This window comes from Theropithecus gelada, chromosome 7b (assembly GCF_003255815.1).
Source record: "Theropithecus gelada isolate Dixy chromosome 7b, Tgel_1.0, whole genome shotgun sequence".
Classification (NCBI taxonomy): Eukaryota; Metazoa; Chordata; class Mammalia; order Primates; family Cercopithecidae; genus Theropithecus; species Theropithecus gelada.
This window is the reverse complement of record NC_037675.1, coordinates 18361837-18389002: the sequence shown is the minus strand read 5'-3', so window position 1 is coordinate 18389002 and position 27166 is coordinate 18361837. Positions and strand designations below refer to the sequence as shown.

The 27166-nt window shown below is 41.3% G+C and overlaps 1 protein-coding gene across 10 annotated transcripts in view; it reads right to left on the bottom strand.

Moving 5' to 3' along the window:
* Positions 1–8736: 8736 nt before the first annotated feature.
* MEF2A (myocyte enhancer factor 2A) overlaps positions 8737–27166 on the bottom strand; it is a 161860-nt gene continuing 143430 nt past the window's right edge. For 5 of the 10 annotated variants that reach the window (XM_025391641.1, XM_025391642.1, XM_025391639.1 and 2 more), the window contains 3 exons: positions 18326–18452; positions 14414–14540; positions 8744–12779 (listed from right to left, as the gene is read on the bottom strand). In XM_025391641.1, the coding sequence (XP_025247426.1) occupies positions 12395–12779; positions 14414–14540; positions 18326–18452 (639 nt within the window). In that variant the 3' untranslated portion in view covers positions 8744–12394. Of the gene's footprint in view, positions 12780–14413; positions 14541–18325; positions 18453–21794; positions 21819–27166 lie in introns of all 10 variants that reach the window. The other 5 variants (XM_025391643.1, XM_025391637.1, XM_025391644.1 and 2 more) reach the window with 2 other exon arrangements.

The following is a 27166-nucleotide window of genomic DNA, read 5'->3' as shown; positions in this document are numbered from 1 at the left end:
CAGAACTTGCAGAGAGATTGCACCACAGAGCCAGTGAGGAGGCGGGGAGTCCTTACCACAACCTGGGGAGACTTTCTCACACCTTTGGAAAACACTGGGTTATTGTACATCACCATTTCACTATCCCGAATAAGGAATATGGGCTACTTTCCATCCATCCATCCATAACCTTCCAGAACACCAATTATACCAAGAGGTGATGGGATAACATGACATGGCCCCTGCCCTCAAGGTGCTTATAACCTAGTGGGATAAGACCTATGCCAGGGCTGGGTGTGGTGGCTCACGCCTGTAATCCCAGCACTTTGAAAGGCTGAGGTGGACAGATTGCTTGAGCCCAGGAGTTTGAGACCAGCCTAGGCTGAACATGGTGAAACCCCATCTGTACCGAAAAATTACAAAAATTAGCCAGGCATAGTAGCATGCGCCTGTAGTCCCGGCTACTTGGGAGGCTGAGGTGGGAGAATGGCTTGAGCCTGGGAGGTGGAGGTTACAGTGAGCTGAGATTGTGTCGCTGCACTCTGCCGGGGCATCGGAGCCAAACTCTGTCTCAGGAGAAATAATGAAACTTTTAAAAAAGACCTTTGCCAGAGTAGAGTTATGGTAGAACATGCCCCACAGAGGGAAATGTATGACAGTGGTTAATAAAACAAAGGGTTTTCTGGAGGAGATGACATTTCCTTAGTCAACATCTGAAAGAAGGCTGGGATTTAGTAATATGGCAGAGGATAGTTCTTTTCAAAGAATACTGTTGAGTGTGAGCGAAGGCCTAGAGGCTGGAAATGGGGGACTATGTAGACAGAGAACTGTGAATAGTCTGGTGGCCTGGCATGAAGGAAATGCAAACGGAGCTGTGGGAAAATGCTGCAGTACTAGTTTGAGGCCAGGTTCTAGGCAGCCCTGAATTCCACATTGAAGTGATCTGGACATGATTTGATGGACAGTGGGAAGCTATCGAAAGGCTTGGAGCAGTAGAGAGTTGATGAGCACTGAAGTGAAGAATGGTAGTCACAGTTTTGGAGAGGCTTGGTTGGAGGAGTGGAGACCTTAAGAGGTGATTGTCTCAATTTGTACTCATGGGATTTTAATTTGTAGAGGTGATGCATGACAACATGGAGACATTCCTTCTTCCTGATGTCATCGCAAGAAGTTTTACTACTTGTAATTCTCAAGAGAAGGGGGCACACCAGGTCCCACAGGGCCACATGGGGGATGCACCAATGTTGGTCAGGAGGCAGAAAGGAGCCAGGGGCACGCTCAGGCCACAGCCTTCATCGTGTTTCTGTGGGAAAGGGAAGGCAGGGCAGGGAGAACAGGCTAGTCCTGGGAGCAGCAGTCTCTCCTCAGTCAGCAAGGCCCCCAAAGCCAGAGCATCAAGAATACAGAAGATAAGAACGAGTTTCTACAATAAGAAAGAGTTAATACAATTGGCTTTGTGAGGAAGGGATGCCGAACAGACAGATACAGAATCTAAGAAAGCCCAGAACAGTGATGCGGCTCAGAACTGGCAATGTGATTCTGAGGAGCCTTGGTGTGGCTTTCTTCATATTTCTGTTTGGGACTCATTGTTTCTTGGATCTGTGGATTTATATAGCTTCATCTAATTTGGACACATTTTAGCCATTATTTCTTTGAAAACTTTTTCCTCATCATTTCCCTCCAATTATAGAGCTCATTTATATTTTCTTCTGTTTTATTTTGGATAGTTTCTATTGCTGTTTTCCTTTGTAGTGTCTGTCTAATCTATAGCAATTCCATTCAGTGCATCCTTTTTTTTTTGTTGTTTGTTTTTTTTTTTAGACAGAGTCTTGCTCTGTCACCCAGAGTGGAGTGTACTGGCGCGATCTTGGCTCACTGCAACCTCTGCTTCCTGGGTTCAAGTGAATCTCCTGCCTCAGCTTTCCAAGTAACTGGAATTACAGGTGTGCACCACCATGCCTGGCTAATTTTTGTGTTTTTAATAGAGATGACTTTTCGCCATGTTGCCCAGGCTGGTCTCAAACTGACCTCAAATGATCTGCCCACCTTGGCCTCCTAAAGTGCTGGGATTAGAGGCGTGAGCCATCAGCCTCGCCCAGTGCATCTTTTACTACCGGTCTTTTTAATCTCTAAAGGTTCTATTTGGGTCTTTTAAATATCTTCTATTTCATCGTTGTGTTTATATATTCTGACACATGGAGTATATTTGTAAATAGCTGTTTTAACATCCTTATCTTCTAATTCCATCATTTATGTCATTCTGGGTCCATTGGTTGATCTCTCCCCCCATCTGCCTCCCATTATAGATTGTATGTTCTTGTTTTTCTCTGTGCGTGGTAATTTGTTGTTGGATGCTAGACATGGTGAATTTTATGTTGTTGGATGCTGGATTTTGTTGTCTTCCTTTAAATAGTTTGTGCTTTGTCCTGGGGCATGGTTAGTTGGAATCAGTTCCATCCTTCCGAGGCTCACTCTTCTACGTTAGGGCAGGTGTAGAGCAGCGTGTAGTGAGGACTCATTCGGCCCTGCTCCCAGGGCAATGCCTTCTGAAGGTTTTTTCAGTCCTGCTCCTGTGGTGATGCCTATTGTTTTTTTTTGAGACGGAGTCTCACTCTATCGCCCAGGCTGGAGTGCAGTGGTGCAATCTCGGCTCACCACAAACTCCACCTCCTGGGCTCACGTCATTCTCCTGCCTCAGCCTCCTGAGTAGCTGGGACTATAGGCACCCTCCACAACGCCCGGCTAATTTTTTTGTATTTTTAGTAAAAACGGGGGTTCACCATGTTAGCCAGGATGGTCTTGATCTCCTGACCTCATGATCTGCCCGCCTCGGCCTCCCAAAGTGCTGGGATTACAGGCATGAGCCACTGCGCCTGGCGATACCTTTTTAAGATTCTCCGAATGCTGTGTGTGTTAGGAGGTCTCATGACCTGACACACACAGCATTAATAACCTAGTTAATAATCACCTAATAATCTATCTGGTGGGAACACAGGTTATTCCTGGCCCTGGGTAAGCTCTGGGAATTGTCCCGCCTACTTTTTATGTTGGCGCTTTTCCTTGACTCTGTTATTTCCTCACATGCATGTACAGCCAAAGACTTGGGGGAATCTCTGCCCAGCTTCCCCCTCCCCAGTACTGTGCCCCCACAAATTCTACATGCCTCAGACTCTCTGAACTCCAAACTCCATCTCCTCAACTTGGCAAGGCCACCTGGCTCTGTCCTAAGGTTTGCAAACCCTCCAGGCGGTGAGCTGGGGCACTCATCAGTTTCACCTGGTTTATTTCTAGTCTCTGAGAAATCACTGTCCTGCACTGCCTGCTGTCCAACGCCTCATATATTTTGTTGGATTCTTTAAGGTGAATGAATACACCTGGTTGCTGTTATTCTAATATGGCCAGAAGCAGAATATCATAGGCCAGGGTCAGGGGAGGGGCAGCCAAAATGGTGGCATGATGGGGCAAGACTGGTTCTGAGGCAGGGGCAGGGGAGCAGGCCTGTCAGTGGACTCTAATTTATGAGCCTGGACTGGATCGTGGGACAGGAAGCCAAAAGGGGCAGATTTTCTTAGAAAGACTTAGGAACAGATCCACTAAATTCCATGCACTGTGAAACGGACAGCTGCTCTGGAGGTGTGTGGTTGACTTAGTTCAATCAACATGACTACATTCCCCCGTCAAGTGCCAGGCTCCCTGTATGTGACAGTCTTAGCCCAGCTGAGTAGTTGGAAAGAAAGGATAGCCCATGTACCAGTCATCCAGGCAGTGGCAGTGTCACCCTGGCTCCTTATTGCCACTTTGAGATCACTGCTCCTCCCTCCTCCCTAAATCCTCCAGCTTCTTTGAAGCACGTGTTATCAGAACACATTTCCTGCCCCATTTCCTTGTTGCATCATCTACAGATCTCCTGGTCACTTCCTCTCCTTCTCTGATGACTTTAGCACCCGTCTTCATCCTTCATATCCCTGCAGGTCAGTGCTTCCCCATCTTCTTCAGGTTGTATCACATATAGAAAAGAATCAAATATGTCTAGCACCCCGAGGTAAACCAGAGGGGATCTGACGATCTTCACGTGAACCTTACTGTCTTAGATAGACAAAGGGGGCAGTGGTAGTTTTGTTCTGTTTTGGTTCATTTTTGAAACGGGTGGTAGAAAAGCATGCTTTTATGCTGATAGGAAAGATCTAGGAGAGAGGGAGAAATTGATCCTGCCAGAAAGAGGGGACAGTTGCAGAAGTGAAGACCTTGAGAAGGAGATGAGACCCAGGATACAACACAGAAGGCTTGGGCTTAGATAAGGGCACCAAGGTCCCTCGACAGTGCCTGGAGGGAAGATTCCTGAATATCACGTGGGAAGGTGAGGTCGGTCTCATCAGATTGCATCTATTTTCTCAATGGGAAATGTGAGGGGAAGTAACCAGCTGAGAAGAGAAGGAAGTGGTCTTGGAGGTGTGAAAGGAAAGGAGATGCAGTAAAACAGTTACGTCTGAAAGGGAGGAAGCCAGCATACTAGGGAGCTGCAGCTGCATCTCTGGGCAGTGTTGAGAGCCATTTACAATTCATGGTCATGAGGAATGAAAATAGAAAGTCCAGAATTAGCCCCTTTACTCAGTAAAGATGAACTTTTTAATAAATGTAGTGGGACAAGTTGAGAGCCTTTGCATTTTTGTATTTTTCTTTTTGTAGAGAAGAGGTCTTGCTGTGCTGCCCAGGCTGGTCTCGAATTCCTGGGCTCAAGCAATCCTCCCACCTCAGCCTCCCAAAGTGCTGGGATTATAGGTGTGAGCCACCACACCTGGCCATAGAGAGCCTTTTGTAAACACACAAAATTAGATCCATATATAAGAACAAATTCCAAATGGATCAGCAATCTAAAAGTAAAGGATGAAACCATACCAGAACAAGAATACATGGGTAAATTCCTCTCTAACCTTGGTGTACGGAAAGTATCTCCAAATGTAACTCAAAATCTACAAGCAATGAGATTGATAAATTTGACTCCACAAAAATAAAATTTTGCATGACTGAAGTACCACAAAAAAGTTATTCATAGCACATACACCAGAGGGTCAATATCCCTAATATAAAAATACCCCTTACAAGTTGGGGAATGAAAATAAAAAAAATCTAATAGAAAAATGGGAAAAAGACAGGAACAGAAATTCACACACTCGAAAGAGATTAAAATGTTCTCAAACATATGAAAAAAATGCTCCATTTAAGGCAAATTACAACATTGAGATATACTTCTCACACTGGTAAAAATAAAAAATATGACCGCACTCTGTTGGCAAGGATGTCCGCATCCACTACTGGAGGAAATGCAAATTGATACATATCTGGAGGGAAATTTGGCAATACCTTGCAAAACTACACGTGAACTTCCTCAGCAATCCCACCTCTAGGAATCTATCCTGAAGGTATATCTTTAAAAATGCAAATATACACGCGTAGGGCTATTCACTGACGACTGTGGAATATTGGGAACAGCCTAAATGCCTGCACATGGGTTAGCACTATGGTACATCCACATCCTGGATGAAAACATCTATGAACTGATCACTCTAAGAAGTGATTACCAGATAGACTATTAAGTGGAAAAAGCAAAGCTGCTTATTTGTACAAGTACTAGTTGTCTCTAGGGGTTGGTGGGAGAGGCAAGGATAGGAATAGGCTAGCAGGGGTGAAGAGAGAATGTTTTTCTGAGCATCTTTTTTTGTATAGCTTGGAAACACAGTAATGTTTCAGATACTATTCATATACCCCTCAAAATAAATCATTAAAACCAACTAGGATGGGGGAGGGTGCCGAAAGTGAAATACAACACGTACAGATGAAGCTAACCATGTTACAAATGAGTAAGATAACCATACTGAAGAGATTGGGAACTACAAGTAACTGGAAACCACTGTCTTGACTGGATAGTGTAAGGCCAAAGGCAAAACCACAAAACCACATAAATGCTCTCATCTAGTCAGTCACTGTTCGTTACCTACACAGGTGCGGGCAGTTCTGAAAATAAGTGTACACTGGAACTGAACAGTAAGTAAAAGGACCATAGATAGTAAGAGCTGGGTTCCCTACCACAGGAGAAAGAAGTTACAAATGAGGAAAGGCTAAAAGGAACCCTGGGGCATTGAATTGGAATCCAAAGCATTAGTGGAAACCATGGCTTTTGACACATTTAGGTAATTAGGAATATGGATGTGTGTGTGTGTGTGTGTGTGTGTGTGAGCACAACTACATGTATTTCCTTGTGGTGTCTGCAGAAAGAGCCCGAAGGAGGTGACACCCTAGTAACAATAATCACATCTAGTGCCCAGATCTGGTTTCCAAATACCATTCTCCAATAAAAGGAACCAGGAATTGTGGAAAAAGTGGTTGACCCAGCAATACGAGTGTGGAGCATCTTGTGGTGCCAGAAAGGACATGCTAAAGGGGTTGGAGAGACTCAAATTTAACATGGAAGGCCACCTGATCGAGCTCCTAATGGCCAAAGCTGGAACAATTGGAGGAGCAAAATAATGACAGTACTGGATTCTAACCCACAGGAAAAATAAAATCCCTGAGTTCACAATGATATAATGAGTTAAAGAAACGAAAGGGGACAGCTGTTCCTCGCAGCAGAATTCCAGTGAATAAATGTGGAAGAGAACAGGCGGCTACCACAGCTGTAGACAAGATGCAAAATTAGGGGGTGAAAATATAACCCTGCATAGTCTCAAGGTATCTCCCCCAATATATGTATCAATTACAAAGGGAGAGAGTGTAACTTTTTACACTGAAGAAACCCTGTAAAAACCACTGAACCAAGTGATCAAAGTTAGTGTCACCCGGAATAAGACATCAACATGGACTCCATGATGCATTAAGGACACATGATTTCTGTGGTATTCTTGCCAAAATGCACAACTTCATTCCAATCATCACATCAGACAAATCCACAATGAGGGGTATTAGACAAAATAACTGATCAGTACTCAAAAGTGTCAAAGGTTATACAAGATAAGAAAAGCTGTAACAAGTGACAAAGGGAATGTGGGATCCTCGATTGGATCCTAGAACAGGCATGAGTGGAAAAAATGGGGAGATTCAAGTAAGTTATTTAGTGAAAAATGCTGTATCAATATTAATTTCTGGGTTCTCATACTTGTACTATGGTTATGTAAATGTTAGCATTAGGGAAAGCCCGCTGAGGGATATGTGGAAACCACATTATTTTCCCATCTCTCTGTAACTCAAAAGTTGAGTTCAAAATGAAGTGTCTATAGTAAGTAAAAAAAAAGGGGGGACTGTGTAGTGAAACCAGTTAGTACAACTGATTTCTTTCTTCCACAGCTGCGTTTGCTTTGGTTAGCTAGAAAGCAGGCACATCGTGCATCTCTAAGAAAGTGACTGGAGTGTAGGCCCTGGCCTCTAAGCTGAGTAAGATGCCCTGTCAATTTGGGTCCTCTGGGAAGCAAGACAGATGAAATTAGGAGCACCAAAGCTTTACACCCCAGCTATGTGCACTTGGGGCTGGGGCTGCCTGGGAAGAGCTCGTCCTCAGCCCAAAGCCTGCAACAGCTGGGATCAGGGCTTACCTCACAGATGGGGCTCAGCAGCTCTCTGTGGGATGAGGACACGAGCCCACTCGACCCAGAATATCTGGTGTTTTACGCCCCAATCTGAAACCTCCGGGCCCCGTGGAAGATGGGAAGAAACACTCCTCTTCCTCTCAGTTTTACAACTGAGTGGTCCTTGGGGCCGCTTGTGAGCACTGGACCACCGACGGAGCAGGCTGCGGCCCATCAGCTGGCACAGGACTCCAACTGAAAATCATCTTGGCTGGTGCCACAGAATCGGCCTGAAAACAAGATACCGCCTAGAGCAAGGCACTCGGGGAGCCAAGCAGGAAAATGTAATGAATTGATTTTAAGTAGCTGCAGCTGTGATTAGAGTATTTTTAGCCACAGGACTCAACCAGCTTTCAAAACCTGCTAATAAGAGCCCCGCTGTAGCCAGCACAAAAATTTAGTTTTCAGTTTAACACCAGGAATCTGCTTAGCTAGGAGCTGGCTTAGAAGGCACATCAGAAGGAGAGAACATTTTCTACTGAAAGTTGAAGATTTTTCATTTTCTAGCTGAATTATGACAAAGGGAGATGACCATTAAGTACCTGCCAGCATACTGGGACGTACACCTATCATTTTTGAAAAGAAAATTCAATTCATGCCAGTAAATCTGTCTTCTGCTGCCTCTAGCTCAGCATCATGTACGTATTTTGGGCAAAACTAATCATTTCACACCCTAGACTTTAGAGAGACACAGAATCTAACGATGGTTCTAACGCATCCACCCCGTCTAACACGCTTTGGCATATTTTCTGAGCAGCAGTTACTGGAGGCCGAATGGATTCCGTTCATCCACAGCGCTGTGCATGCAACAGCTGGATTAGGCCCCGTTGGGACTGCATGGCCCACTGCATCCTACAGGCTCCAGGGCTGCCCAGGAGGGATGGCCTCCGACAAGGGGGAGGCGAGTGGGGGCGCTGGGACGGTTTCCTTGACCCTGTCTCAACCCAGAGAAAGGGGCCCTGCAGGTGAAAGAGGTCTTCGTGAAAGGAATGAAAAGGGAGAGGGCTTTAGGGGAAGGGGCGCCTGGTGGCAAAGCCAGCGCCTTGTTTCCCCAGGCAAACATGACAGAGTCTCGATGCACAGTAAGAGCCAGTCCATCTTTACTGGAGTGAGTGCGGGAGACAAACAGTTTACAACAACCTTTAGCATTGTCTTCACCATTTGATAAAAAGTTCACTATTATATTTATTGTATAATGAAGAAAAACAACACATTCAGGGAAAAATTGAGATTAACTTATTTTTCTTAAAAGGTTCATCTCAAGGATGGCAACAAAGTCCAGCTTGTGCCGCCAAACGGTTTTACATGATCAAACCGTGTACAGCTTCTTGTGTGAACTGTTGACTACAAACATTTACCAAATACATAAATCTCTTTAAAAAAGCCATTTTAAATATAGCAAAGCAGTGTCTTCTTGCACAGCAAAGTGAAGAAAGTTTCTACAGAGAAATAGAAGTTTTACATTTGTAAAATCTTTTTCACATTCTAATCATCTAGCTTCTTAAGATCCAATGCCAGGAGTTTTCAGGTTCCTTATTTACTATGTATTTCTTGTGCGCATGATGGTTAATAGAGAAATTATGTTAATGCATTACTAGTTGTCCTTCTAGTTAAAGGAAATGGTAAAACATGTATTGTTCTTTTAGAACAAACCCCTGATTTAGTCTACAACACAATGGACATAATTGGGCTCAAATGATGGAGTTTTGATTGGGACCACCTGTGTACACACAATGGTGACTTTCACTCGCAGTGGAGTGGCGATTAGAGTACTAAAGAAGTACAGCTGTTGGAAACTGTACTTTAACCAGTGCAATTTACTCTAAGCTTTTTTTGCTTTTGTTTTTTAGTAATAAAATACTTCTGGAGGGATAAAATTTTCTTGCAATGGTGTCTCATACAAAACACGAGTCTAAAAGGGTAAGAAAAGACGGTTCTAAAGCAACACCATTAGCGTTGTCCCCGCTCTAGGCTGGTTTCCACCCAGAGATGTGGATGTGGGTGTGTTCACACATGAGCGTCTGGGTGAGAGATGTCTGTCAAGTCCATAAGCTCCATGCCACACTGGGCGTATGGGAAAAAGGTTAACAGTCAAATATTCGGTTCCTGAAATGGAATACATTGTTACTTGGTCAGTGTAATTTAAATACAAACTCCGAGCCTTGAGTAATATTATTTTAGAAAACAGTAGTTGTACTGATTATAAACCTGCATAGAAAGAAAGACTATTGAGATACAGTCAGAAAAGCCATCTCATAAGGCACACAAGAAAGACAGTAAATGTGAATGTGTTAACTCCTATTCCAATGTACAGCAGAAGTTCATGAACATGCATAAATAATAACGAAGGAATCACTTAACACTTTCAAAGCTATAAATGGTTTACAAAGTGGTAAGGATTATTTTGGAACTTCAGTGTTGGGAGACTATCTTGTTTGGATTAGGTGTGGTCTTATGAAGAAATGTGCCTGTAAGTAGTTCAGTAAAATAAGTACATTTTAAAAGAAAAATCCTTTCTGAATAAGAGCCAAATGTCTATACTGAAGAGAGGAGACAGCATGTCATCCTCCTTTTTTTGGCCTCTCTCAAAAGTTACTGCCCAAACTGCCATGAGAACAGAACCTCCAGTTTGCAGCCTGTGGTGCACAGGTTTCTCCTGCACTGATCACACCTATGTGTCAGTCAGGAAATCTGGCTGATGACTTGTCACAAACAGCAAATGAGGAAAATGTCAAAAGGAACATAATTTGGGGGTGGTGGTGAGGGGAACAAAATGTACGTAGAAATTGTAGGTAGCTGCTCAATATTGTTTAAAATATAAAATAGCAATATTTAAACCCTTGAGTTTTTCAGGAAAAGGAGTATTTAAAAATCTACAATGAAAGATATACAGGACTTTGAATTTTGCTCATGGCACAAGCCCAGTAAGTGGATGAACTTGCTATCATCCATTAGTTGTCTTCCTGAAAGAATAAGGCCTTGTTCAAAATCCAAGCTGAGGGTGGCACTAATTCCAATTAGAATGGCAAGAGTCATGCCAAGGACCGGCACCTTAAGAGCGTTTCTCCCCGCATACCAAAGCTTTATCTCTGCGATGTGCAGAAGAGCTGATAATGGTAGGATTTTGTAACCAGCTGCATCATTCTGTTTTCAGATGGTCAAGGAAAAAAGATCCCTTTCCCCACGAGTATTTTCCCCTAATCATTTACCACTTATAAAACCTTTGTGCTCATCTACTATTTTGCCATTTTCTCTAATATTAATTAAATTAGGTCAGCTTTTTCTACTATATTTTTTTCCTCACAAAAGGCAAGTTTTAAATAATGCCTTATAAAATTTGTTACAACACATTTTATACTTATGCAGGATGAACTTAACACCAATTTTTTTGCCACTTTGCTATTTATGTACACATATAAAATATATAATGATGCTCAACCCATACAGCACAAAGATTACAATGTAACATCACACATTCACCACCAGTGAGGGGAGAAACCCCTTTATACAATCCTCTGAAAAAACTGGGCTAATAATTAAAATCCAAAGTACAGTATATTTAACAAAATAGTAAATATTAAACAGTGAATACTTAATAAAGGACCTCGCCTTTTCCCCCCAAATTGGCGGCAATCCACAAAAATATACTTTTTAATCTGGTGACCATACAATACATAGGTACTTACATCAAAGGTGATAATATATTTAAGATGCTATATACACAAAGAGTTTGGCTCAACTTTTAATTTACATATAGAATAAGTGTTCATGGCTTTTTTTTTCCAAGGTTCTGCTTGCAAGATATTTTTGTTTTCCCCTCTTAAAATAAAACTAAAAAGTTAAACCAAGATAAAGCTATTCTCTAAAAAAAAGTTACAACATATAGCTTTGGCTTATATAAATAATTCATAGCAGAATGTGTTCAAAAGTAGTGAATATAATTTTATATATAGTCATCAATTCATAAGGGTGTTTTCTTTCATATAAAATATACATGAGCTAAAATCAGTTTCTTTAATTTTTAAGATATGAATGTAAAAAGAAACTTCTGACATATTCCAATTATAACTTAATATATTAATTTTACTTTGTTAATGCTCTATATTTCTAGGCTAGTATTTTCTGAATATCTCATGCGTGTTTTCTATTCTCTTTCTTTATTAGCTAAAGATCACTTCTTGACCCAATACATTTTTGCACGTGCAAAACAGTTATGTGTGGGGCTTTTTTGTTTTGTTTTTTAATATCAACAGCCCTTTCCCATGCACCCCTTTGCAACAGACACCCATGCCAGGTTGGATAATATAAATGACATTTTATGTACAGTATTGCTTTCTTGGTTCCTGCTTTTCTACTGCTCTGTTCTACAAAGCATTTTCTCTGAAGTAACTACAGTCACTGCACAGTTAAATAAAACAAGTAGGGGGCCCTCTAGGTTTCTGCAAGCTAGTGTGGGAGAATTATATATGGGTACACGTTTCTCTGCAAAAACTGGTTATCTTTATGAAACAAGTAGTCCAAGGAAGTGCCAGACTGGTCTGTGCCTACAGGGTGCTTTGTCTGCCATGGGACACACATCTGCAGACCTACAAGGAGTTTGCAGGTAAGTGCCTGATTCTGTGTATGTAACACACACCCACACATACACACACACTCACACCCACATACATATATATGTAAAGGGATATATATATGTATGTACATATAAATATATTTAACTCATGTCCTTATTTACCGATTTAGATATGTAGGGCAGTTCACTGCAGTAACACAAAAGTACAAACATCAGCCTGGAAGCCTTAGGTCACCCACGCGTCCATCCGCATTCGCTTTACAGAAGGGCTTTCTCTGTCCTCAGTGTTTGGGGGTCGGCCAAGCACAATTGGAGAATGGAAGTCGCCCCGTGGATCCTCCCGATCACTGCCATCATAGGAGCTACTAGAGCTGCTCAGACTGTCCACAGGGGAGCGCCCCATTTCCTGTCGGGGCTGGGGCTGCGGGGGTTGTGGCTGTGGCTGTGGCTGTGGCTGCGGCTGTGGCGGCGGCGGCTGCTGCTGCTGCTGCTGCTGGAAGCCCGATGGGGTCATACGATCCCGAGGAGGTGAAATTGGTTCGGACTTAATGTTGATGTTTTGGTTGGTATTAATGGATAAATTGGAACCCTGAGATAACTGCCCTCCAGCACTGAAGGAAAAAAAGAGAGAGGTCAATGGCTTGCGAGTGCCTCTGCAAAACTGGGATGATACAGTACAGACACTGCCTGATGGAAAAGGGCCCAGAGTCTGAAATCTCGTCAGAGTTCCCCAAGACTTGTTTGGGTCATTTCCTTCCGTGCTTGGCACAAAAGGAAATCCCGTCTTCCTGGGAGGAAAGAAAACAGTACCATCGAGCCCTTACGTTACTTGGTTCTGTTACCCACAACGTTGGTACTCTTGCAGCTGAAGCATACAAAACAATGTCAGTGTCTTAATGCTGTGCAGGGAACAGAAAGACAGAGGAACAGCACAGCAGCCTCATCTGCGCACTGTCTCTTCTTCCTCAGCATCTGCTCACCATCTGCTCTGGCCCTGTGACAGGGCACATCTCTTTTATCCTCACAACACCTCTAAGGTGCAAGTCACACCATCCTCATTTTCCAGATGAGGAAATGAGGAGCTGGCTCAAAGCAGTACAGGAGGACGCAAACAGGCTGTTCCCCAGGCCTGGGCTCTGAGCCCTTTCCACTTGCTTTTCCAGGTCTATTTTTAGTGCATTCATTTAGGATGCTCAGGACAGGCCTGAGGGCCAAATCCTGTGTAGGCAAATTTCCCTGAGATATTCTGCTCCTTTTTCCATGACATAATTCTTAAGAAGACCACTGATAACAATCCTCATTGTGGAGTTACTTCAGAATGTATGAGGGAAAGGGACTGCTGAGCTCAGGCTCTCTGGGGACTTCCTGGGCACAGGCTAGAGGTCTGGGGTATTCCTACTGCCCTGATCAGAGGCAAGGCAGCCAGTCTTCATGGAGGCCAGCTGGGTCTGCTATGTTATCCCCTCTCTTGGGACACTCTCCTCCACCTGCTCCATGGGTCTACTGTCATCCTGGTTCCACAAAAGCCCTGTTCTTTCTCCCTGCTGTTCAGGGATGTCTGGCCTCATCTGGGCACCAATGTAAATCCTCTTTGCTTATATCCTTACACCCTGCCCATGAGGAATGTTCTCTTTGTGAATGAGGTTTGGTGTGTACATTGGGCTGGGATCAATCACACAAATTCTATGGAGTCTGACTGATATAGAAGATACCCTGCCCCCAGTTTTCCTTCTCTATGCCCAGGGAGAAAGCAGAAGATACAGCTTGTCTTCCTATTCTTGTCTACAGATACTTGCCAAAGCAATAAGTGGCAAGGGTGGCGGGGGGGCCCGAATGCCTACAGGCTGCCTTTCAAGCAGGGGAACCAGAGGCAGGCCCTTAGAAGCAGTGGTGCAGCAGGCGGCTTAATCACTGGTCAGCGGGTAGAAGGATGGTGCATGTGGGTGATACCTGTGCCTTTGGACCCCCTCAGATCCCGGTTGAGTCTCTCTACCTCAGGATGTCCCTATGGGAGAAGCCTTGCTTCCCAAATCCCTTCAAGAAATGCCTAGTTTGTCAGTATCCAAGCTACTATCTAGAGCCATGTAAAGAAAATATTTTCTCCCAACACTTGTCTCTACCTGAAAAGGAATCACTACAGGATTCCTCACACGAAACTCAACAGAGCGAAAAAGGCTGTAACTGATAGGAGAAGAGAGTGTGTCGGCCAGGAGTAAAGATGCAGGGAAAACTTCTAGTTACTCACACAAGAGAGCTGAGGGCTGCTTGTCCTAGGTGGTGCTGCTGCCAGGCCGACACCTGTCCCAGCGACAACATTCCTGGCGAGTTGAAGCCTTGCAGAGCTGACAGGTCAGCGCTGGTCAGTGAATAATCTACGAAAGAAGACAAGACAGCTCTGCATGTGATGGAAGGTCCACATGGAATCTATTTTTTAGATAGCTACTGCAAACGCTCCTACACTGAGGCCAGGCATGCTGGCTCATGCCTGTAATCCCAGCACTTTGGGAGGCTGAGATGGGCAGATCACTTGAGGTCAGGAGTTTGAGACCAGCCTGGACAACATGGTGAAACCTCATATCTACTAAAAATACAAAAATTATCCAGGCATGGTGGCACATGCCTGTAGTCCCAGCTACTCGGGAGGCTGAGGCAGGAGAACTGCTTGAATTTCACCCAGGAGGCAGAGGCTGCAGTGAGCCAAGATCGCACCACTGTACTCCATCCAGCCTGCGCAACAGACTCCCTCTCAAAAAAAATAAAATGTTCCTACATTGAGAGAAGCCAGATACTTCACAACAAAACAACATACATGTGGGTCTAAAATCCAAAATCTTTTCTTGGAAGATTTACAGGATCTAGCTATACTTAGTTGTCTGGGATGATTCAAATAAGAGGCCATCATTAAAGAATGTTCTGTACAATTGTTATTTTAAATATGCCTGCCGCTACCCTTTGGAACAAACAGAAACAGTCAAACCCAACCAGAGTGAGTTTGAATCAGCAAGTCTTAATGAAGTAAGGGGTTGGGGGACAGGGGACAGGAAAGACAGATTCCCTTCACATGGGGTGCCAAGCTTAGTGACATCATTACACAATTAATTCACTGCATTTGTTTAAAGTACCTAGACTATCACAAACTCCTTGACAGCATGCAAAATAGTTTCAACTTCATGAAAAAACTTGGTGTCCTAGAGTATAACCCAGCTCATATCATATGAATGCTTCAGTCATAATCACTGGGACCAAGATTTAGGACGTTAGTTATCACTCACACGGGGAGTTATTTCAGCTCATCATAACACTTGTCTTTTCCATTTGGTTCTAAAGAGAGGTGGCAAAACTCTTCTACTTTTATCTTCTTTCTCATGTCTCAAGAGAGGTGTTTAAAGAAGTTGGTCTTCCTAGTGAATTAACATGTTAAAAAAGGAACTAAGTTGAAGCAACATAGCTGGTGCTCAGCGCTGTCCTGATTCTGCCCTTGTCATTCATTCTATTCTATACACTCCTATGGGCTGGGGCAAGGGCCTGCCACACTGATGCCTTCCCCAGTGCTCCCTCCAGCCCACACTCTCTTTCGACCTCTAGGTCTTTTAAACGACCTGCATGCCATGTCCATTTGGATGCCACTCCAAATGCCACAAATCTGACATGGCTTGTCCTTTCCTGCAAACCTGTTCCTCCTTAAGTACTCTGTCATAGTACATGGCACCAACATGCACCCAGCAGCTCGTGCAGAAGCCTATGGGTGTTATCCTTGCTATTTCCCTTCCCTCTCACTCCCCCCATCAACTTCCAGATCTGAGCAATTCTATCTGCTCTCTCTCAAGCCTGCCCAAGTCTCACCATCTCTACTGCCACCACTCTAGTCTATGCTATCAACACACATTGCTTGGACCACTACAATAGCCTCTGACGTCGCTTCCTGGCATTGCCTTGTAACCCTATATACAGCAGCCAAAGAGATCTTTTCAAAATAACAAATATGATCATGGCACTCCTCTACTTAAAACTTTTTTATGGCTTCCCAATGCTCTCCAGACAGTTTCCAAAATCCTTGACATGGTCTACAAATCGCTACTTACTTCTCTAGTCTCAATTCTAACCCACGTTCTGTTCCCATTCCTTCAGCCTTGTGCCGCCTGTGAACTCCTAGCCTCTGTACAGGCACGCCCTCTCCCAAGAGCACTCTACCTCTTCTGCCTGCCTGAGTCATACATGTTCCTTCATGTCCAAGCTGAGATATAGCCCTTGACACAATTGCAGCAGCTTATCCCTAGTGCTATGTGTCTTGTGCCCTCCTCCTAGGCTCCACTGTTGACTCTGCACTCCTGTATTTCCAGTGCCTGGCATAGTGCTTACCACACAGTAGCTGCCTGATAAGTATTTGCTGAATAGATGTGTGAATAAGTTAAAAATAACATGGTAAACTTAAAACAGAATAAGTGTTATAAGAAAGAGAACAAAGATAAAGTCAGTCAAAAGGTGGCATGAGACTGACGCTAAGCGACTGATGATTTTGAGAGCCTGCCTCCATTTTTATACGCTTTGGTAATTCCTTTTATACTTTTAAAAAATAAATTCCCAATTCAATGGCATTTCTGAAAATAAGTATAGTGGAATTTCTAAGTATACTGAAAAACCTGTAATGAAACACTCAGTAAACCATAATCTAACACCTAGTTCAAGCTCCCTCTTCTCAGTCAATACGCCTCTGAACATTATAGCTTTGCCGTACCTTCTCATTTCTCAGAGTATAGATTCATAAACACAACAATTCAGGACTTCCCCTCCATGGTTGCCCACTTAGGTATGTCCTGTCTCCTTGTCTAGAATAAACTCGGAGAAAGGTATGTCCCTAGCATAGTGTCTCTCATACAGCAGGTGATCAGTGCATCGAAACAGAATTTCTATGAATCCATCATCCCTGGCTTTGCTCTGGAACCTTGTTCTGTGCAACACACAAATAACAGGCTATGATTCACAGTCCCTAAGATAGTATGCAGTTGACAAATTTGGGCATTATTTTTCATACTAATTGTTGGAAAAGTAATGGATATTTCCTAAGAAGTTTTTTTTTTTTCCCCCAATGAAATCTTTTATTGTTTGTTTTAAAAGAACTACTTAAAAGTGGCAATCAAATGTTCTCAACACTCTGCCCCCTCAGGTAGCTTCAGACAGCAGTTTCAAAGTACTGTGCCAAAGCATTCACCCTGAAGGCTAAAATCAGACGATCTTTACCACAGTCTACTTATGACACTTAGGAGAATCATAAAAGAATAACTTCTCTGCATTGCAGTCTCGGAGTAATTGGCAAGGTAGAATTTATCGCCTTCTTCCTCTGAAGCATCAGGTGTTTGGCTCAGTCGATGAGAAAGTGAAACCACATGTGTTTTCCACTTTTTCTTAGATTGGTAAATTTAAATGAAATCAGCTGCCCTCGATTCTCCATACAGTCTGCTTGGCTAAAAGCACTCCTATAATCACTGTGATATTCTTAAATTTTCCTAATACAACCCCAAATTAGGGCATTTTAAGATGAAATGCCTAACTAAACATAAATGAAGGAAAAACTCCCCTCAAAGGCAGAGTGACTGGCTCTGAGGAGAAACCAGAACAGTCCTTGTTTTGCCCCTCAGGAGCGCAAATGACATGGACCAAGCTAGTGGTTACAGGGAGGAAAACAGCCTGTTAGACATAGTCAAACATCGGCCACCTCCCGAAGTCTCAGGTCCAAAGGGATTCATGTCTTTCCCAAAGCACGTTAACACAGCATAAAGACAAACATCTTATTTTAAAAGTCTGGAAGACTGTGATATTGTTTAAAGAGAAATTACATCAACAATACTCAAGCAACAGGCTGCTACCCTCTTGGCTTGATGTATGCCACCACTTTGATATTATCTACATGGGCTTTTTGTCAGGGGTAACTGAAAGTTCACTATGGAGAAGCAGAAATAACTTATTCAACTCATTACACTATCAATTTTTTTTGTAATTTTTTTCAAGGCTAGCACATTTAAAAATACATCCTAATTTAAATCTAAAAAACTGGAAATAGTTTATTTCAATAAATATACTTTAAAAAAAAAATCACAAAAGCACACGATCACAAAACAGAGAGCAGTACAACCTATGGAAGGCACCAAAGCAGGCTCACCAGTGTTGTAGGCAGTCGGCATTGCTGAGTACACAAGTCCCTGTGGAGGCAAGCTTGGGGTTGTCACAGACACGACTGGGGTAGCAAGAGGTTGAGTGGCTTGAGAACTACTTATCCTTTGGGTATTCTGTGAGAGATCAAAAAAGAGAAAAAGTGTTCTTATATGGTATTTATGTTGACTTAAAAATAACTTGCAATTTAAAAGTGACATTTTTCAGTTTTATATGAATGTCATTTTCTGAAGCAGTGATGATGTGAAAACTTCAAAAATACTAGTGAGAACAACTAAATATTTGATTTGAAGAGTCATATTTTTACATTAATTCTCCTCTTAAAATAGTTTATTAATGTTAGACACACCACGTTAAAATAGGAACTTACGTTACAGGCATTAGCACTTCTATTTGTTAGCACAAAATGAGGACGTGATACCGCTACAAATACTGTCAGACTACCCTAAATATATGTAGGTTTTAAATACCTGCTGATGGCAAAGGTCATCTGTATATATAGGGATTGTACGTCTATGAGCATAGGAATCAAAACTACTTTTCTTTGCGGCATTTACATGTTAACATAGTTTGAAGTCATGGCTTATTGAGTGCAGCTTGTATTCTTATTTCTTTCTCTCCAATCATGCAGTTGACCTATTTTTTAACAACAGATTCAGATATGTATCCCTTCATGGTCCCCTGGCCTTCTGTAGGAGACGCTTTGAGTACAGCATTTTGAATCAAGTACTGCTGACAGGGCTGTGGAAGAGCAATATTAAATGCTTGCCAACTGTATGCATCTATGCAGCATCCTATGCATGCTAGGAATGGATTAAAAAAATCAACTATTAAATAATCCAGTTAGTTTAAGATAGTCATTGTCCTTAATGTGTAGGAGTATGACAGAACCAGTTTCTCACCAAACTGGCTTAAGGTAACAGTTTTCCAAAATCTAAGATCGGAGGAACACAACAGACTCTGTGTCACTAGCACACCAGAAAGTCACAGCACAACTCTATTTGTTTTTTATAAATTATGTTACAGCCTGATAACTGACATTCAGGGATCTGAGCCAAATCAGTAAAGTATAATTCAGTGCCATTGAGATTATGAAGAGTTAGAATGTGATTCCATTTTCTCTACCACAATTTTCAAAAGAGTACATCAGACAAAGGCCTTTGGCTAGATCTAGACACTTACAAACATTCAATGAGGATCCTGATCTCAGTTTATTTCTTTTTAATTTCTGTTTTCTATCCTAGGTTAGAAGATGTGAGAAAGACCATGTGGATGTGGATGTACTGCTTGAGTTTCTGTCCCAGATTCACCACTTCCTAAGCATTGGGAAAATCATTTGACCTCTCTGAACTTCTTCACTGTCAAATAGAGAAGATACAGCAATCTTTGTCCTGGCTGCCTTCAACAGCTACTGTGAGAATCAAATGAGGTTATTATGTCAGAAGTGCTTTCATAACTGAAGTACTACACAAATGTAAGATAATATCCTTATTGTCCCAAGAAACCCTCTGTCCCAAATTTCTATATAAGTGGTGGGAAAAAAAAGATACATATTTTTATTCCTTCTAATCCATAGCCTAGTCTACTGGAGCTTTCATGAAGTCAAGTTGTTCTACTATTGCTCAGCTTCTAAAGGAATCTCCGTGGCTGGTCTTAACAGTACAGTCTTTAGTGCAGGCCCCAGGGGACCTGTCCTTCCACACTTCGGATCAGTCATCCACAATTACATTTTAGAGCTCAAGGCAATTTGAACCACTTCTAAGTTCTAACGGACTGTGCTTCTGATTATATTTTGGTTCTGGCACATAAAGTTCTGCATTTTTAATTGATTATAGAGTCTCAGGCTTCAGTTTTAAAAAATACAAATGGCTGTTTATAAGTTTTTAGATACGTATTTTAAAGTCTTCAGGGACCTAATATATTTATCTCTGAGGTTCTGTAATTACAAATATACTTACTCTGAGGAATGTGGAAAACCAACGTATGCCAGTTGGGAATATGTTAGTTTCAGCATCAAGTTTTTAAATTTAATGACTTTTCAAGATACAGATCTACTTTGGACTTAATTTCTTCTTTCATATTTAGTCTGGAACTTCTAAAGTCAAATCACTAGGTGAAAGAATACAGTATGACATAGTTTGGCTTGGACCCTACCTACTCCATGGCATCATCTTCATGGCAATCTTCTGGCATGTCTTTGAAAACAGTAAGACTTCAAACACTGGTTCTACTCAACTAAGCTCCTAATCTCAAAGGCACTGAGTTCTCTAAGAGTAAGTGATTTTCAGAACCACAAGAGGGCAATATAGTGCTAGATAATTCATGGAAGCATTCACAACTCCTTGAACAGTGAAGTCTAACCTAAGGTGAATTATTTTAGCTTGAATTATAAACTCTCATTTACTGATCATCATGGTAACATTAAGTAAAGTGTTTCTCCAAAAGATATTCATAATATAATTCAAAACATTTACAGCTGACTAGAATAGTTCAGTTGGCCAATACAAAACTATATCCAAAACTGTGACTGATCACAAAGCTAAATAAAGAACAATCTCGTATTTTAAGGGGAACAGACAACCTTATTTGAAAAGATCACAAACTGTGCAAAACACACCAGCATGCATAAACATGGAATATTAAAACCAATGGATGCCTTCTCCCCCATGCTTTCATGCACTCTTAACCCCTGTCCATGCTAAAAACATTTCATTCCCCTTAAAGTCTTTTAATTAGCAGCTGACTTTGAGATTATATGATGACTCCTGTGAGGTTTTGGTTTTAGTTCCTAAAGAAGAAACAGATAAACTGCAAGTTGCTTTTAGTCAAGTTTATTTTCTAGAGGAAAAGCCAACAGAAAACGTTTGTTTTGGAAAAACAGCAATAGTTGCTTTTAAGAACAGAGTGTCTTCTGATAGAAAAGTAAATATATATACATTCAATTACAGACATTTCTTTTAGTAAACAGGGAACCCCCTTGTGGTTCAGGCTGTATCATGCAGGATGAAATAATTCCAACTCTGAAAAAGGTGACCTCACCAAAAATGATGTAATCTTTTTGAAAGAGAAACAACACAACATCGTGTGTTACAATCTGAGGAACTTCAAGGGTGAAGTCATTTTCTAAAAATATTTCAATAATTTGGAGAGCTATATAAGGTATTCTGTATCTTTCCTTAAAAAAAAAAATTTAACAAGTATCCTATGCTCATGGACAGCTACTGTTTTTAAAGGCTCTATTCCAATGTTCCCTCCAACAAATAAAATGGGTCAACACATACAATTATAAATAGAAAAACTAGAGTCTGTAGTACCAGTAGATTGCTTTACTCAAAGTGTTTGAATAGTGTTTAAAAAAATTGTGTAACAAAGGGAACATTGGTTAGATAAGAACATGTAAGGTAATTAGTACTTTCTACATCTTTTTCACCTTCCTTCAAGCAGAAACCCACACTCACCAACTCCAATTCCTCTTCCTCCGACTGTACTCAGCACATAAGAGGGATAAGAGAGTTACTAAGACTGTTGGTACTCACAAACAAAATATTTCTTTAGAAAAACATATTTGGACACTAGCAGCTGTCAAACTCTAAAGAGACGATTATATACACAACAGATAGAAATATAAATTACTTGTCGCTATACTTGTTGATTTTTCAAAAGACTAGAAAAATTCCTTTAAATTCTCTAGGGCCAGTATTCAGACACCCTCCTCCCCCAACTTGGTCTGCTCTCATGCTGGCCTCTCCTATACACAGTTATGCTACTGCAACAGTATTTAAAAGGGGTTTCTCATCATGGTATCAATCTGTATCCGGAAATTTGAGAATACTAACTCTGTACCTGTAACTTGGTATCTTAATCATCCTACTATTACCCCACCTGGTGATACATGTTCATTTATCTCCTACTAAATTCTGCTTCTTGGCAGGCAGAAACTGCTGTATGTTTTATTTCCCACAGGAGCTAGCACAGTGTTATAAAACAACAGGAACACAAACATTTGTTAATAAATGCAAGAGTTTAAAATACCAGTTTTAGATATGCGTATCATTTGAACATATATTTTCATGTGAATAAAATAACTTCAATGGAGAAAAACCACATATTTGAAGAAAATGAGACTGGAGGAGAAATAAATTCATTAAGTCATGTAAAGAAAAGAAATGAGGCCGGGCACGGCGGCTCACGAGGTCAGGAGTTCAAGAACAGCCTGGCCAAGATGGTGAAACCCCGTCTCTACTAAAACTATAAAAATTAGCAGGGTGTGGTGGCAGGTGCCTCTAATCCCAGCTACTCGGGAGACTGAGGCAGGAGAACTGCTTGAACCTGGGCAGCAGGGGTTACAGTGAGCTGAGATTGCGCCACTGCACTCCAGCCTGGATGACAGAGGGAGACTCTGTCTAAAAAAAAAAAGAAATGAAACATTTTTGCTCCTTTGCTTCATAATATTTAGAAAATATTAATATACTAGAAACAGTCTAATCAGCTTTCTCTTATTTTACTTGAATAAGTTAAACTTCTCTGTCAATCTGTGAAAAGTGTCGCTGTAAGTGCCACTGATACACAAAGCCCTAATCTGGAAGGAGGTTCCTCTGTAAATGGTGTAAAGTAGGTGGGACCGATTACTTACTCTGAAAAACAATCATTTGATCTACAACTGCTATCTCCAATGTGGGCAAGATGCTATTCAACTGTCCTGTTATAGATATCTTTACATATCTCCAAACACAAGGTACACATCAAAATATTACACTGTCAAACATTATAGCTGTGTATGTGTAAAACATATGGTTTTCACTTTAATGTACAGGAATAAGTGTGTAAATAGTTCATATGACACATTTTGAGTTTTCCACGGAGATGCTTCATGCTTAACAACCAGACATAACTTTCTTAAGCAATTGCTAAATGCTTAAATGTAGTTTGTCTTTAAATTGGCAGTTTACTAACAATTCTTATAAACATTTCTGTGCCTTACATGACATTTGCATAGTTTATTTCTGAAAGACAGTAGCAAGTATTGCATATCCAGTATCTGAAAGGTAAGCTACATAACTATCCTAAATGCCATTTTTTTTCTTGGCTCCCTTTTGGGGTATATTTCTTTGTTATGTACGTATATATGGATTTTAAACTTTTCATTCTGAAATAATTTTAGACAGCATCTGCAAAGAGAGCTCCCTCACATCTCACTCAGCTTCCTGCAATGTTAACATCACAAGGAAATACAATGCAGTTGTCAAAACTAATAAAACCAATATAGCACCAATTAAAGCTTTGGACTTTACTTGGATTTCGCCAGTCTTTCAACTGATGTCCTTTTTCCTGACCCAGGATCAGATCCTGGATCCCACAAGCCTTTAGTCCTCACGTCTCCTTAGTCTCCTCTGCTCTGTGACAGTTCCTTAGTCTTTCCTTTTCATGACCTTGACACTGTTTTTTGAAAGAGTGCTGATCAGGTATCTTATAGAATGTCTCTCAATTTGGGTCTGATTTTCATTCATAATCAGATAGAAGGTCATGGATTTTTGCAAGAATACCACAGAGAGACACGGCTTTCTTAGCATGTCATGTTGGAAGGCACATGTTGTCTTTATGTCCCATTACTGGTGATGTTAACCTTGATCCTCTGGTTAAGGCAGTGTTTTCCAGGATTCTCTTATTTCTAATTCTCTAATTTTTCCCTTTGTAAGAAACAAATATTTGGGAAGAGACATTTTGAGACTAAGCAAATACGGTTTTTTACTTAAACTTTTTGCCCACTTATGTTAGCATTATCCACTGACTTTGCCTGCAATAATTACCATTGTACTGTGGTGTTCTAATGGTGATTTACTATCTCTCATTCTTTCTACATTAATTAATTTGAGTTATGTTCTAAGAAAGAGTTGTCCCTTTCTCCTTATTTATTCAATCATTTATTTAAATCAGTAATGGACTCAATGTTTTTTATTCCCTGGGCTATAATCCAATACTATTGTTATTTATTTTGTTACTCAAATTGTTCTAGTTTTGGTATTGGAAACTCTTTCGAAAGGCCAGCTCCTGTGACTTTTGATAAGCACTTTCTTAACCTCTGACAACTCTGGCTCATCCTGATTCCCTGCCCCAATCTACAACAAACCATTTTTTCCAAGCAGCCCTGCGCCCTTATATTAGAAAATGGTGTTCAGAAACTAAAATCTGAGCACCGGATAGTTGAGTTACTGGGTGCTACTGCCTCACAGACCTCTCAGCCAACAGAGCCAGGAAATATATATACTAATTCATATGTACACACAACTGTATCTTTGTGTGTGCATGACAGGGTCTCGCTATGTCACCCAGGCTGGAGTGCAGTGGTACAATCACAGGCCACTGCAGCCTTGACTTCCTGTGCTCAAGTGATCCTCTCACCCCAGCCTCTCAAGTAGCTGGGACTATACGTGCATGCTACCACACCCGACTAATTTTTGTATTTTTAGTAGAGATGGGGTTTCGCCATGTTGGCCAGGCTGGTCTCAAACTCCTGAGCTCAACATCTGCCTGCCTCAGCCTCCTGAAGTACTGGGATTACAGGCATGAGCCACTGTGCCCAGCCAGACACATACATATTTCTGTATCCATCTACCTGTATGTGTATACACACATATATATGTCTGTATATATATACACATATATGTGTATGTATGTACATATATATACTCTTACTAAATCCTTCAACTATAACCCTGAAACATAGGCTCATTCTAGACCCCCACCCCTACACCCCTTGGTTATCTGCAACTTTCTCCTCCAACCATGAGAAACCTGGCTCCCTTTATCTACAATGTCCATTTGTTTATTTATATTTAGTTATATGTTTATATGTTCAACCCTTTGTGTATGTGAGGGATGAATTTACCATCTAGAGTACAGTAATTTGCTAGAATTTTGTTGGTCTCTAACCTTACAGTATCCAGTCAAAACAGTTTCCAAATTTACTCAGACTGGGTTCTTTCTTCCTCAGCCCTTCGATATCATGTTACTCATCTGTAATAAAGTTATATTCATGTGTGACAATATGCATTCCATCTTGGGCTCTCCTGGAATCTTTCCTAAATTGCATTTAGTAAAAATCACTCTTTGTATGTACAATTTTATGAGTTTCAACAAATGCAGACCTATGCATCTAACAAAACAGCATCACACAGATTAGTTCCATCACCTCGAAAATTCCCTCATACTAACCCTTTATAGTCAACTCCTCTCTCCACTCCCAACCCATGGCAGCCAGGGAGTTTTGCATTTTCCGGAATGAAATGTAGATGGAATCATACACGACTGTGGACTTTTAGATCTGGCTTCTTTTACTTAGCAAAATTCACTCAGGATTCATCTATATTGCTGTGTGAATAGTTTACTGCTGAGTAGCATTTCCTTATATGGGCATACAGTGTGCTTATCCATTCATCTGTTGAAGGACATCTAGGCTAGTTTCAGTGTTTTACAATTATGAAAGATATAGGTTTCTGTGTAAGTACAGTTTTCAATTCATGTGCATAAATACTCTAGAAGTGGCATTACCAGATTGTACAGCAAGTGTTTATTTATGTATTTATTTATAAGACAGGGTCTTGCTGTGTTGTCCAGGCTGGTCTTAAACTCCTGGGCTCAAGCAATCTTCCTGCCTTGGCCTCCCAAAGTGCAGGGATTATAGGCATGAGCCACCCTGCCTGGCCAGCTTCTTAGATTCATAAGAAGCTGACCAACTCTTCAAAGTGGCTGTACCACTTTGCATTCCAAACATATAGAGAGATTTTTTGCTTTGCATCCTCACCAGCACTTCTAGTTTTTGAGTTTTCTTTTTTTTTTTTTGAGGTAGAGTTTCGCTCTTATTGCCCAGGCTGGAGTACAATGGTACAATCTTGGCTCACCACAACTTCTGCCTCCTGGGTTCAAGTGATTCTTCTGCCTCAGCCTCCCGAGTAGCTGGGATTACAGGCATGCACCACCACACCTGGCTAATTTTTTTTTAAGTAGAGATGGGGTTTCTCCATGTTGGTCAGGCTGGTCTCAAACTCCCAACCTCAGGTGATCTGCCCACCTTGGCCTCCCAAAGTGCTGGGATTACAGGCGTGAGCCACTGTGCCCAGCCATCGGTTCTTCTTAAATTTTAGCCATTCTACTAGCTGTGTAGTTGTATCTCATTAGGTTTTAATTTTCAATTCCATAGGGCCTGATAATATTGAGCATATTTTCGAACGCTTATTTGCCATCCATGTATCTTCTTTTTGAAGTATCTGTTCAGATCTTGTGCCTTTTGCCTTTTTAAATATATGTTTTCTTACTGTTGGGTTTTAAGAATGCTTACAATATTCTGGATACAAGAATTCTTACAATATTCTGGATACATTAAAGATACAAACTCTTTAATGGATATGTGACTTGCAATTACTCTCTTCTAATCTGTAGGTCATCCTATATTCTCTGGACAGTGCCTTTCACAGAGCAAAACTTAAGGTTAACCTCCAAAACTTAAGATAACCTCCAATACATCAGTTTTTTCTTTATGGATCCTGCTTCTGGTGTTGGATTTTCTCCTCTAAATTCCAGTTTCTTGTTTTAAATTTGGGTCTATAATACAATTTTAGTTAATTTTTTAATAAAGTATGAGTTATTATCAAGTGGGTTGTTTTTGTGTATGGATGTAGAATTGTTTCAACACCATTAGTTGTAACTACCATCCTTTCTCTGTTGAACTGCCTTACTAACTTTGCCAAAAACCCAGCTGAATATACATGCATAGGACTGTATTTTCTGAGCTGTTTTGTCCAGTGATCTATGTGCCCATCCTTTTGTCAATATC